General features: G+C 45.7%; 1 protein-coding gene across 1 annotated transcript in view; it reads right to left on the reverse strand.

The window, feature by feature from the left end:
• Positions 1-14,530, reverse strand: part of LOC114923350 (integrin alpha-D-like) — a gene marked incomplete at its 3' end in the record, with an annotated part of 88,392 nt that overhangs the window by 29,173 nt on the left and 44,689 nt on the right. The window contains 4 exon segments of the mRNA XM_029286189.1: positions 2,558-2,693; positions 9,519-9,649; positions 9,761-9,964; positions 11,874-12,014. Coding sequence (XP_029142022.1) covers positions 2,558-2,693; positions 9,519-9,649; positions 9,761-9,964; positions 11,874-12,014 — 612 coding nt within the window.

A 14,530-nucleotide genomic window follows, 5' to 3' on the forward strand; every position in this document is an offset into this window, starting at 1 on the left:
GCCGTCAGGTCTTCCTCCAAGCCGACTCCACCGCTGGGCCGCTGGGCCGTCGGGCCGCGCCCCTCACCGCCCAGGCCGCGACCGGGCCGTCAGGTCCTCCTCCGGCCGAAAATCGGGCCGGAACCAGGCTGAGCCCACCGCCGGGCCACCAGGCCGCGCCCTTCGCCCGACCGGTCCCCGTCAGGCCCGCGACCGGGCCGAGCCCAGGCCGAGACCGAGGAGACCGAGGAGCTCAGGCCGAGACCGGGGAGACCAGGGAGACCGGGGTGACCGGTAAGTCGTACTCCCGGCCGCCGGGGGGCCCAGCACCCCAAATCAGGGTCCAGGCAAAGCCTCCGACCCTCCGAGGCTCCCCATTCCCGCTGCCGGCTCCGCTTTCCCTACGGAGCTAACCCCAGTAGGTCCGCCATGCAGCAAACATTAGATCACAAGTCTTTCCCCTTCTGTCAATAGACTTATATAACACGTTATAGTGCTTTACAGCCCTCTCTAAGTGGTTTACAGAGTCAGCATATTGCCCCCAACCATCTGGGTCATTTTACCAACCTCGGAAGGATGCAAGGCTGAGTCAACCTTGAGCCACTGAGAATCGAACTGCTGGCAGTCGGCAGAATTAGCCTGCAATATGGCATTCTAACCACTGCACCACCACGGTTCTTTCACCTATGAAGGTGAAAAGATTGCATACTTAGCATTTCTGCAACCATGATCTCCTACTCTCTGCAGTGGCCAGAGTAGAGAAGGAACATACAGATGGTCCTTGATTTATGCCCAGTCATTTAGTGACCGTTCAAAGTTTCAATGGACCTCCCCAGGGCGACCTACAACTCAGATTCAAAGTTCTTACAGCCAGCCCTTCCCCATAGTCATGTGATTGCATTTTCAGTACTCAGCAACTGGCTCACGTTTATGTCCACTTGCAGTGTCCAGCAGTACATAACCACATTTCACTACAATTTTTACCGGCAATCGGCGTTTACTTCTGATTTCTAGCAAAAAAACCCGCCCATTACGTAGAATGAATTTGCTTATCAATGGCTGTAACAAAGATCATAAAATTGATGCAGTCACATGGTGACTGGATTAATGACTGGCACAACTTAAGATCATAATTCCGGGCTCAATGACCATCGTAAATCAAGGACTAGCTGTATATTCTTTGTAATACCAGCACAAGGCACTCTGACAGGATGTTGAAATTTGGAGAAATGAGGGAAGAGTAATAACCTTGAGCCCAAAAGCAAGACAGTAGGCAGACAATTTTGTCACTGGGAAAATGGGCAATCCATAAGGTCATCAAAACTGAAGCAGCTCACAGGTACAAGTTTTTCTTTAAGTTCCAATAAGCTGGTATAAAGCCAGAAATGAATGGGCTTCACTCCTCAAAACAGCTGATTTGATATGATGTGACAGGCTGTCAGAATCCAATTATATTTCATCTCTAGTTATCAACTATGGAAAACCCCATTTCTGCCCTCTCTGGATTCTGTCATACTACGAAGGGGAAGGGGGATGAGCAAAGGGTTTTTATGGCTCTCACTTCCTTCCTTACAACTTCAAAGGGACTGAATGTGGATCGCACCAAAAGGACTGACCATAACAATAGGGCCCATCAGCTTTCATCTACTCCTCTCTGAAGTTTCCCTTCCGCCGGCCGTGAGGAAAAGGGGGGTGGAAATGTACGCCTGGGATTGTCGCTGGAAGGACGGTGGGGTGGGTGGGCTGCTTGGGAACACTTAAAACCTTGAACGGTAGGGCTTGGGCCCCAGGTCCTGTCTAGAACGCCTGCAACCATCTTCTCTTAATAAAGATGCCTGTTGGAAGAAATATTCCAAGAGTTCTGTCTTCTTAAGATGCGAAGTGGGGTGGGTCCTTACACAGGCCTCTGAATCGATGCAAATGTAATTACAGGCTTCCTCAACCAGGGGCTGAAGCAACTTGCATAATATCAAGGAGGGAAGAGGGACTATACTGTCTAAAAGGAAAGAGAGACTATAAAATTGTAGTTATCCATTGAAAAGAAGGTCAGAAGTCATTATACTTCTTAACTGCAGTTTTTTTTCTTTCTTTTTTTTCCATTTCCTGCATTTCTTTCTCTCCTTTTTTTCTTGTAATTTGTCTTTTACTCTATGAGAAATTCTTATTTTTTTTTTTAAAAAAAGAAAAGATTAACAGTATCTATCAATTATTAACAGTGGGGGGGAGGGAATGAGGACTAATATCACAGGTTCTGTGATTTGTCCAAAGAAGCCAGAAACTTAAGATTGGTGAAATGTACCGTAATTTGTGATATCTTGATGCTGCCTTCTTAATGGACCCACCTACAGTTCTTAGAATTCCCTTCTGGGCACTTTGGATAAGGACATAATTGTGCCCTTAACCAGTGGAACAGTTTGCCATCAGAAGATGTGGGTGCTTCTTCACTGGAGGTTTTTAAGAAGAGACTGGACAGTCACTTGTCTGAAATGGTATAGGGTCTCCTGCTTGAGCAGGGGGTTGGACTAGAAGACCCCAAGGGTCCCTTCCAGCTCTATTCTGATTGATTGATTGTGCCTACCTGAGCCCACAGAGTCTTGTTGATGCAGATGGGCATAATTCCAATTTGGAGAGAATCTGAAAAACTGGGTGTCTCGTTCTCTAGCATCAGGCGTGGCAAGGTCTGTTTAACATCAACGTGGGGACTGAAGTTGATTCTGGCTTTCAAAGAACCTTGTTTAAAAAAAAGCGAAGGGGAAGACAGAAGAAAAAACCTTAACCAAATGATCATTGACTAAGAGAACTTGATAAACAAGTTAATGAATGAGTTAGCATTCAGATAAAAATTTCAAAAAACATGGGAATATATTGCTATTTATAATTGTCGTAGAGCAGTGTTTTTCAAACTTGGCACCTTCAACTCCCAGAATTCCCCAGCCAGCATCAACTCCCAGAATTCCCCAGCCATTATGTCCACACATCTTAAAGTTGACATATTTGAAAAACAGTGCCGTTGGTACGCAATTGCTTTGAAACTCATCGAATTTGGTATTCAATGCATTTTGACGTGAAAATTTTGTCCTGATACTCATTGTTTGTTTGATACTCAACCCACAAGCTAGAACTTGCTGGTGTCAGCTGCCTTGTGACTTACATTATTTCTTATGGGAAAAATATGATATTCATCGTTTTTTGTACTCATCATGCCTCTCGGAACCAATTAACGATAAGTACCAAGGTACCGCTATATAATCTGGCAAGCCATCAAGGAAGCTTATAATTTAAAAACACCAAAAAGTTAAAATTTCAGATTTGAGTTAACAATAATATTGAAATCGTATCTTTACAGATTTTCTAGAACTCAACTGAACAAGGATTAAACACAGTTCTTGTGGAAGGATATTTCACAGCTAGGACAGCTATGAAACACAACACAGGACTTGACCTGCTCCCACATTTACAATACCTTGGTAAGGCCACACTTGGAATACTGCATCCAGTTTTGGTCACCACAATGTAAAAAAGATGAGACTCTAGAAAAAGTACAGAGAAGAGCAACAAAGATGATCAGGGGACTGGAGGCTAAAACATAAGGAACGGTTGCTGGAATTGGGAATGTCTAGTTTCATGAAGAGAAGGACGAGAGGTGATATGATAGCAGCGTTCCAATATCTCAGGGGCTGCCACAAAGAAGAGGGAGGAGCCAAACTATTCTCCAAAGCACCTGAAGGCAGGACAAGAAGCAACGGATGGAAACTAACCAAAGAGAGAAGCAACCTAGAACTAAGGAGAAATTTCCTGACAGTTAGTACAATTAATCAGTGGAACAACCTGCGTCCAGAAGCTGTGAATGCTCCAACACTGGAAGTTTTTAAGAAGAGACTGGACAGCCATTTGTCTGAAATGGTATAGGCTTTCCTGCCTGAGCAGGGGGCTGGACTAGAAGACCTCCAAGGTCCTTTCCAACTTTATTTTTTTTATTATTATTATTATTATTATTATTATTATTATTGTTGTTGTTGTTGTTGTTGTTGTTGTTGTTGTTGTTGTTGTTGTTGTTGTTGTTGTTGTTATATCAGGAAGACGGGCTTCGGACCAGGGAGGAATTCTCAAATAAGCCTCTCCCGTTAATCTTAACGCCTAGATGAGTACAAAATCAGACAGTCCCTTAAATAGCCAGGCCCTAACCATGAAGGACTTTAAACATTAGTGCCAATATCTTATATTGTATTATGGAAAGTTCTAGTCCCACTTCAGACACAAAGCCAGCTAAGTGGCCTTGGGCCACTCACTTTCTCTCAGTCCAACCACCTCACATGGTTGCTGTGGGGAACTTAGTAGTAGGAAGTGATGGCTATGGCTCACAGAAGGAGTATTAAGTATATGAGTTATATATACAAATAATAAAGGTGGAATACAAATAAACAAGCATGGGAGAAGAGCCATTTCACAATACCCATGTATCTCTATGCAATATGCATCACAATTCCTCTTTTACCATTAACAAGTGTGAAGTCTCTTTTGAGTCAAGTTTAGCTTCTGGCGATTTTGTGGACTCATTCATGTAGTTTTCTTGGCAGCAAGAAGTGATCTGCCATTGCCTCCTCCCACGTTGTCTACTCTATACCCTTGGTCTCTATCCTGGTGGTTTCCCATACAATTAATAACCAGCCCTGCTTAGCTTCTGAAACCAGACAAGATTGGCTAGAAGCTGTCAGCTGCTATGATTCCACAAGTAACAATTGCAGATAACAACCATCTCAGCTCACATATGTTCCAAGTCAATATGAAACTACCACTGTGCCACAGGCCAAGCCATGCCCCAAAGCAGTGGTGGGATTCAAATATGTGAACAACCGGTTCTCTGTGTGATGCCGCTTCCGTAGCTCCATTCTGGGCTTGGGCAACAAAAAATTAGCTACTGGTTCTGCCGAAGTGGTGCAAACTGGCTGAATCCCACCATTGCCCCAAAGGTATTTTTAATTACTTTTATTGATTTTATCCTAGATCATTTACATACACACACAAGCACAGAAACAGATAGATAGATAGATAGATAGATAGATAGATAGATAGATAGATAGATAGATAGATAGATAGATAGATAGATAGATAGATAGATAGATAGATACCGTATATACTCGAGTATAAGTCGACCCGAATATAAGCCGAGGGACCTAATTTTACCACAAAGAACTGGGAAAAAATGGTGACTCGAGTATAAGCCTAGGGTGGGAAATGAGGCAGCTACTGGTAAATGTAAAACAGCAGAGCATATCGAGCAGTTGTTTTTCAACTGAAAGCAGAATCCTGCAGGAGAAGACATTAGCAACACTTGTAAGATGGAAACTGGGGCTGGGCTTAGTGTTAAGTTTGTGGCACAGTACTTAATGAAAACAATGTGCGCAGCAGCTGCGGATCCGACCATCCTTAAGATTTAGTCCCCGAAGTATGCATAAGGTGTATAACCAGGTTGTTATGTGAGATTGTATTCGGATTAACATCTCACCGAACAACGTAGCACTTTTTAGAGCAAGCAGCAGTCCCGACAGAGTCCCGGAATGAGAGTTTAAAGATCACATACGCCGCCATGGGGGGGCGGGGGCGGTGTAGTGAGAATACAGAAAAACAGCCAAATAGTTCATGAGGCCTCTTCTCTTCAAATGAAGCCATATTTAAGTTTTTTAAAAAGGGGGGGGGAACGATGACTTCTCAACCAACCGGCCCTCCAAGAATACACATGGCCACAAAAAGTTCATGGGAAGTTACCTTGAAACGAGATTCTCCCGACCCGTAGACTACTTGAATGTGGAGGAAAAAAAAAGTGTTGGCCAAGTGCTTGGCCGGTGACCCATTCAGACTCCGAGGGAACCGCAGGAGGCCAGCAGAGATTCCCCTCTTGCTCGGAACAACCCCGGAGTCGGGAAAGGGGCAGAGAGAAAAGGGAAAGGGAGCTTCCGCGCCCACTGCCTCGCAACTTTTCGCGACCGCATCAGGGCGGCAAAGGCGAGAGGGAAAGAGTCAACCTGGCCCCCCTTCCGGGCCCAGACCTTCCCGACGCAACGCGCACCTCCCCCGGGCCGTGGGAACTTGCGTGGAGAGCGGCACTAGCGCCGCCAGCGCGCAGAGTTGGCGCTCCTACTGCAGTGGCGCGGCGGCGGCCACGGCGGCTCCAGCCCGGGCATCAGAGGGAAGCGCTCGCCGCTTGCTCCCCCTCCCCTGCACTGCGCTCCGCCTGCTTGCCTGGCAGCGGCGGCGGCAGCAGCAGCTGCTTCTGCCGCCGCCACCGCTGCTGCTACCGCCCTCCCTCGCCGTCTCCTGCATCAAACTTCAGGAGCCGAAAAAAACCTTTCGGGCGGGCGGTCAGGCGGCAAAACATACCCAGCATCTACACCAGACACCGCCCTTCCAACGAGGGCATGCATCCCGCGCCCGTCTTACCTAGAGAGAGTTTTTCCAGCCCTGCGCCGCTGCCAGGGCTCGGGCAAGGCTCACCGGCGCTCCGCTCACCGCCTCATTCCAATATGGCACGGTCGGCCCAAACGCCCGCGCCCGCCGTCTCTCTCCCCGATCCCCTCCCCGGATACCCCCCACCCCTTCCCCCGTCAGCCCAGGGCCAGGCACTGCAGCTCCGCATCAGGAGGGAACCCTCCGAACCTTCGGTTTTCCCGGCTTGCCAACTAGGCTTGCAAACTCGGCTCCTGCCAGGGAAGCTCCTTCCCCGAAGCATGCAATTGCTCAGAGCCCGTCCAAAAAGGTGCTGCTTCCCTGGCAGGAGCCGAGTTTGCAAGCTTCGTTGGCAAGCCGGGAAAACCGAAGGTCCGGAGGATTCCCTCCTGCTTTCGGGGTTTTGCTCGCCTGCCCACCTGGGTGGAGAGCCTGCGCCTTCCCTTCTCCTACGGCCGGGGAAAGAGGGCTGGCCCCGAGCCTGTCCTGGAGGACTTTTTAGGCCCCGGATACCCCCCCACCCCNTACCCCCCCACCCCTTCCCCCGTCAGCCCAGGGCCAGGCACTGCAGCTCCGCATCAGGAGGGAACCCTCCGAACCTTCGGTTTTCCCGGCTTGCCAACTCGGCTTGCAAACTCGGCTCCTGCCAGGGAAGCTCCTTCCCCGAAGCATGCAATTGCTCAGAGCCCGTCCCTAAAGGTGCTGCTTCCCTGGCAGGAGCCGAGTTTGCAAGCCGAGTTTTCACTCGCCCACCCGCCCGGGTGGAGACCAGAGTTGGCGGCTCTAACGTCCTACTATCGTTGGCTGCAATCCTATCCACCTGTTTTGTCCAACCGATTGCAAGACGCTGGGCAGCACGAGGGACGCGGGGCCTTGGCTTGTTGCTTATGAAGACCGTGGTCAGTTCGTGCTGCCCAGCGTCTTGTTCCGCCACCGCTCAGGCCCTTTTGCCGCTGGAAACATGCCGCATTAGCTGGCACCGCAGGGGGTGGTCCCATGGCAACGCTGACAGTCCGGGCCGTGTGCAACCGGTGTCTCCGGTCCCGAGCGCGAGCCGCAGGAAATATCCGGGCCCAAGTTGTCTGCTGCAAGGACACCCCGCCCACAGCAGCACCGCCAAACTGCTTTCTATGCCGCTGGCGTCCCCGGGCTGGAGCCATGAAAGCCGGTCCAGCTGGTCATCGGGGTGCAGAACCGGGCCGCGGAGGCCAAGCCTTGCTCACCAGCAAAACTGGAGCTTCCCACGCCGACTGGTAGGTCTTCCGTGCCGCTCCGCTCGGACCGCCGGCTTCTTGCTACAGGGCTGTCTCCCTCCGGAGCTGTCTTTCCCCCCCCCTCCCGTCTATGTCGACCCCATGGCGAACAGCGTCCCACAAACCAAAGTTGAACCAAACAATTCAAACTTCTTTCGTGAGAAGTTTGAATTAATTGGCTCAACTTTTTTAGTCCTATTTTGGGGGGGGGCACTGCACGTGGCTGGGAGCTGCAGGAGACAGCTGAAAGAGCCGCATGTGGCTCCGGAGCCACGTGTCGACTTTTAGTGATTGCATAGATTCCCCCCCCCCAAAAAAAGAACTACAGTACTCACTTTCCTTAGTTCTCGAGACGCTGACTCGAGTATAAGCCGAGGGGGGCATTTTTCAGCACAAAAAATGTGCTGAAAAACTCGGCTTATACTTGAGTATATACGGTAGATAGATAGATAGATAGATAGATAGATAGAATAATAATAATAATAATAATAATAATAATAATAATAATAATAATAATAATAATAATAATAATAATAATAATAATAATAATAATAATAATAATAATAATAATAATAATAATAATAATATAAAAAAAGTTGGAAGGGACCTTGTAGGTCATCTAGTCCAACCCCCTGCTCAGGTAGGAAACCCTTTACCATTTCAGACAAATGGCTGTCCAGTCTCTTCTTAAAAACTTCCAGTGTTGGAGCATTCACCGCTTCTGGAGGCAGGTTGTTCCACTGGTTAATTGTTCTAACTGTCAGGAAGTTTCTCCTTAGTTCTAGGTTGCTTCTCTCCTTGATTAGTTTCCATCCATTGCTTCTTGTCCTGCCTTCAGGCGCTTTGGAGAATAGCTTGATAGATAGATAGATAGATAGATAGAGAGAGTGAGAGAGAGAGAGAGAGAGAGAGAGAGAGAGAGAGAGAGAGAGAGAGAGAGAGAGAGAGAGAGAGAGAGAGAGAGAGAGAGAGAGAGAGAGAGAGAGAGAGAGAGAAGCTCTCCTAAGCTGATGGATATTTTATTAATTTCTTGTGTGCCCAATCACACTTGGCCAATAAAGTATATTCTATTCTTGTCAACCGTCCCACTGCATTAGACAGCAAAAGAAACTCCTGATATATTTTTTTCTCCAAGAGTATAACTTTACTGAAAAGCCATATGGGAACAGAAGTGGAAAAGGCAGTTCTGATGTTTTCGCATGCAAACAGTATAGGAAACCTTTTCCTTTTCCCCTCCTGGACCTCCGATGTCCCATTGTCCATCAATCCGTTGTACTTGCTTTATTCTGGAAACAGCCTGTGTGCCTTGGACATTCCCAGTCGATGACCTTGGGGCCTGGGTCTGTCTCAGGTTTCCAGGCAGCACACTTGCATTCCGGAGTTACCTCCCAAATCTCCCTTACATTCCAATGCCTTCCTCCCCCCCTCCCATTACTGTTGTCTGTTGGGAGTAGAGCTGCATAGGAAGTCAACCATGACAATTCTATTCTATTCTATTCTATTCTATTCTATTCTATTCTATTCTATTCTATTCTATTCCTATATTATCAGTGCACTTTGCACATACACCCTATACCATGAGGGTTAATGCATTTATAAGTTTTCACAAGGGGCCACATGAGAAACTGGGACTGTTATGGAGGGCTGAACCAATAGGGCTGTGAAAGTGCTCAGGCATGCACACGCTCACATACATAAATTGAAAAAAAAACCAGCAGTTGCCTTCAAAATAAAACCAATCTTCATGGTTAGGACAGGGACAGCCAAAGGGACAGATGTGGCCTGGAGGTCACAAAATGCCCAGGTTTGGTCCATGCCCATTTCCACCCCACTAATCCCTACCGAAGCACCACTGCACTTCCAAGCGCTCCAATGGCTAAGTTGGTCAGCTCATCCCTGCTCAGATCCAACCTTCCTTGGATGGATTGTCCAAAAAACTGGAGCACGGGAGAAACAGAGGTGGCAGAAATCCGCTGCAGGGAAGAAGGAAGTAAAAAAGAGATCAAGACTGGAGCACATCAGTACACGTAGAGAAACTTCAGACTGCTATTCTTACCTTTCTTATTTTTAACATTTGGATTTACCTGGCTGTGCACTTCCTTCAGTCGGTCTGCTTCACCCAGGAAGATATAGATGGCCCCCCGATTTTCATCCTCCATCGGGGCTCCTATGACCACGTCCGTAAGGCCATCGCCACTGATATCCCCTAATGTGGCTAGAGCTACCCCAAAAAGGCCAAGTCCATTATCCAGGACTCCATGCAACATTTGAAGGTGAACAAGATTACCCTGGAATGAAGCATGTGAGTTACATTAGTTAGTGTACTTTTACTTTGCTGCTTATTAACCACTTTCCAGGGATCTCATCCAGTTGAGCTAACCAAAGTGAAAAACAACCATACATTTCTATATTTAAGCACTCATATCAAAAAACACACTCATTAAAAGCATCTGGCCAGATGACCTAATATAATACCACAAAGCAGTAGCTGGATTAAAGTGACGTACAATAAATTCTTATTATCTGCAGTAGTTATGTTCCCAAAATTGCTGCGACTGTTGTATTAGCCAAAACCAAACCGTTGTTCCTAGGGAAAGGCAGGATTAAGTTCCTACCAGCCTCTGTTCACATATTTGTCAACTAATCCGTCCACAACTTTGTTTTATATGTGTTTTTGTTTAAAGACACTTTAATATGTGTGTATGTGTGTATTGCAAATAAAGTTCTGAAAAAGAAGCATTCAAAAGTTTTATCAAAAAGTCTTACTTTTGATAGCCATTTCAACCAGCAAATCACTGAGAGTAGCCAGACGTATGCAGAGTATTAACTCAAAATTTTCACTGCCCTGGGCATGTCTACGAATACAGCTAGTCCTCAATTTACAACGGTTCGTTTAAAGATGATTCAAAGTTATGATGGCATTAAGACAAAGTGACATGACTCATTCTCGAAGTTACAACCATCACACTATCTCCACCATCACTTGATCAGAATTTGGGCACTTGTCAACCAGTTTGCATTTACAACGGTTGTGGCGTTTTGGGGGGGAATCATGAGATTGCAATGTGATTGCAAGCAAAATCAACTGGGGAAGTTGGATTTGCTTATCTACTGCATGATTTACTTAATAACCATGACAAAAGTGGTCATAGAATCTTGTCCAGTAAACATGATGTCATGTTTAACAACTGCATCACTTAGGGACCAAAATTCCGGTCCCAAGGTGATCATAACACAAGGACTACCTGTAAATAGCAACTATGTCAGGAGGATTGAGTTTGGAGCTACAAGTTAATTTTAGCGAGTAGGCAAATTTGCACCAGTGGAACCCATAAAGGCTTGTGTATAATTTAGATTTTAAAAAAAGACTTTGGCATTTGAAGCTAAAAAATGAAAGCTGTGAAGGAGAAGCCTTGAAAATTTCATTATGATCTGCCTCCTTTGGCAGAAATATCTGGAAAAGAAAAGCCAACACAGTGCTAGGCTGCATTAACAGACGGATAGGATCAAGATCACGTGAAGTGTTAATACCACTTTACAATGCTTTGGTAAGGCCACACTTGGAATACTGCATCCAGTTTTGGTCACCACGATGTAAAAAAAGATGCTGAGACTCTAGAAAGAGTACAGAGAAGAGCAACAAAGATGATCAGGGGACTGGAGGCTAAAACATATAAGAACGGTTGCTGGAATTGGGAATGTCTAGTCTAATGAAGAGAAGGACGAGGGGGGACATGATAGCAGTGTTCCAATATCTCAGGGGCTGCCACAAAGAAGAGGGAGTCAAGCTATTCTCCAAAACACCTGAAGGCAGGACAAGAAGCAATGGATGGAAACTAACCAAAGAGAGAAGCAACCTAGGACTAAGGAGAAATTTCCTGACAGTTAGAACAATTAACCAGTGGAACAACCTGCCTCCAGAAGCTGTGAATGCTCCAACACTGGAAGTTTTTAAGAAGAGACTGGGCAGCCATTAGTCTGAAATGGTATAGGGTTTCCTGCCTGAGCAGGGGGTTGGACTAGATGACCTCCAAGGTCCCTTCCAACTTTATTATTATTATTATTAAGAGCCTGCTAAGATTACCAAGAATTTCCTCCAAACAAATGAACAGATGGAGTGAAAGACAATTCATTAAATGTGAGAAAGCTTCTCCCCAATCCTAGACTTTTCTTCCTGCCTCCAATGGTTTCACTTACCGTGCTGTTGATGGAGGAGACATGGACATTCCCACCTTGGCTTCCATTGTAGTAATGAGGAGCCCCAATTAGAAGGAGGTCAGTATTTCCATCCTCATTTAAGTCCACGGAGGCGAGTTCAGCACCAAAGTAAGAGCCCACCTGAAAAGAAGAAAACACAGTCTGTGGGATTACACAACACACAGTCTGTAGGCCCAGCATTTTGTGCATATCTAGCCATTTTAACATGACAATCCTGTTGAGACATAATGTATTTGTTTATCATATGATCTACTTGTCTATTTTTGACTGGAAACCCCTGTGACTTTTTTCTCAAAACAAAAAACAAAAGCCAATCTTATGGCTTTGACGATCAGACAAAATAGATAATGGGAAAAAAGAGAGCTTTCCTTTTTGCAACATAAAGAGGTAATTCTGTAACTGTACTTATATTTGCTGCAAAGAAAATAGAAAGCTACTTCTTTCTATGTCTTTTCTTTCTTTCTTTTTTCTGCTTTTTGCCTCTCCCCCCTTTTTTTCTTTCATTTCTTTGCTCTCTATTAATTGATGTTAGTTTTTAATCTCCTTTTCAAAAGTCTTAATAGAAAAATTATGCAAGAAAAAGGTCACAGAGCTGAACTGGCTAGTTTGTGGTTAGCCGTTTTTAAGGAAGTGCTGTGCCACAAAGAAAAGCTGCCCAGCAATCGATAGCTTGTTTAGGCAGTCTCTCCACTCTGGTGTGTATGTGTGTGTAAAGAGATTAGATACAGGACAACATAGTACTGCACTAACACCAATTTAGCTTTGACTGTTAATTGACTAGATTCTTGTGTATCATCACGATCATCACAATTGACACTTGGACTTGGCTAGTCTAAAGAAAAGAAGAAACAGGGGTGATATGATAGCCATATTCCAGTATTTGAGGGGCTGCCACCAAGAAGAGGGGGTCACATTATTCACCAAAGCACCAGAGGGCAGGACGAGAAACAATGGTTGGAAACTGATCAAAGACAGAAGCAACCTGGAATTAAGGAGAAAGTTCCTAACAGTGAGAACAATTAACCAGTGGAACAGCTTGCCCTCAGAAATCATGGGCGCTCCATCACTGGAGATTTTTAAGAAGAGGCTAGAAAGTCACTTGTCTGAGATGGTATAGGTTCTCCTGCTTAAGCGGGGGGCTGGACTAGAAGACCTCCAAGGTCCCTTCCAGCTCTATTCTATTGTAAGCCACGAGTGGCACAAAGAGCCATGGAAAGATACAGGCTCGGCATTACAAGACAAGACAGAAAGAACCGCACATGGATTAGAGAACAAACGAAAGTATACAATATCGTCAAGAGAGTAAAAGAATGGAAATGGAAATGGAAATGGGATGGTCACATAGTAAGAAGAACCGATAGCAGGTGGACCAAGCCAGCCACAGAATAGACCCCACTTAGCAAAAAGTGTCCACAAAAGAGACCTAAAACAAGATTCTTGTGCATAGGTAGCAATAATAACCTCTTCTATAATTTGAACTCAATGAATGGCTATTTGCTATTTGCGTTTGACTATCACAGAGGTTTTATTAGCTGAGGACCTGGTTATCAAAGGGAGCCTAATTCTATTATTAAGCATCTACTCAGCCACAGGAATCTAGAGATCTTCTTAACGGAGGCTTGTTATTCTGGCACTTGGGAAAAGGATGCTTTCTGCACGGCTGCCAAGCTGTACGTGCTCTCTTCCTTGGGAGAAGTGTTCAGTTACCATTATTAGAGTGGCCAAATTACATTCCTTTTGCCAAACTTTTAATAGCTAATGAATGCTTGGGTTGATTTTGATTTATGACTTCGTATTTTCGTACTGCCTTTTCCTGAGTCTTAGCCACCTAAAATGCTCATGGTTGAGTAGAAAAATGGGGTCTGTCAAATAAATTACTAAATAAAACAGATGGTTGATGTTGCATTCCAACCCTCATTAGTCCCAGCAATCAAATCCAACAGTATACAGGTAGTCCTTGACATACTATATAACTGTAACTGACCTTGAATTTTGGTTATAAGCAGTGCTTTTTTTGTAAAAAAAAAAAAAAAAAAGGTGCCGGAACTCACACATGTCATACAACCCACCTTGCCTACCCTACAAGGTTCCATCCAAAAAAGGTGCCGGAACTCCGTTCTGGGCGTTCTATGACAAAAAAAGCCCTGGTTATAAGTCATGGCAGTCATTAAATGGATCACCACAGGATCCTGCCTGATTTTATGACTTTTTTTTGCTGTGGTTGTTAAGCAAATGCAATGGTTATTAAATGAACAATAAAAATCACAATAAATATTGAATAAAAAGCCTGCTCTAAAATACCCCATATAAAACCCCTAGCAAAGCCCAATCAAAACTACGCCAGGCCGGCCGCATGGAATAGATGGGTTTTCAAGGCTCGGCGGAAGAGGCGCAGGTCCGTAGTTGTACGTAGGTCGGGGGGTAGGTCATTCCAGAAGGCAGGAGCTGCCACAGAGAAGGCTCTCCCCCTGGGGGTCGCCAGCCGGCATTGACTGGCCGACGGCACCCTAAGGAGGCCCTCTCTGTGGGAGCGGACTGGTCGAAGGGAGATATTTGGTAGGAGGCGGTCTTGCAAATACCTAGGTCCATTGCCATGGAGCGCTTTAAAAGTTGTTACTAACACCTTGAAGCGCACC

This window comes from Protobothrops mucrosquamatus, unplaced genomic scaffold (assembly GCF_001527695.2).
Source record: "Protobothrops mucrosquamatus isolate PMUCROS unplaced genomic scaffold, P.Mucros_1.0 scaffold3063, whole genome shotgun sequence".
Classification (NCBI taxonomy): Eukaryota; Metazoa; Chordata; class Lepidosauria; order Squamata; family Viperidae; genus Protobothrops; species Protobothrops mucrosquamatus.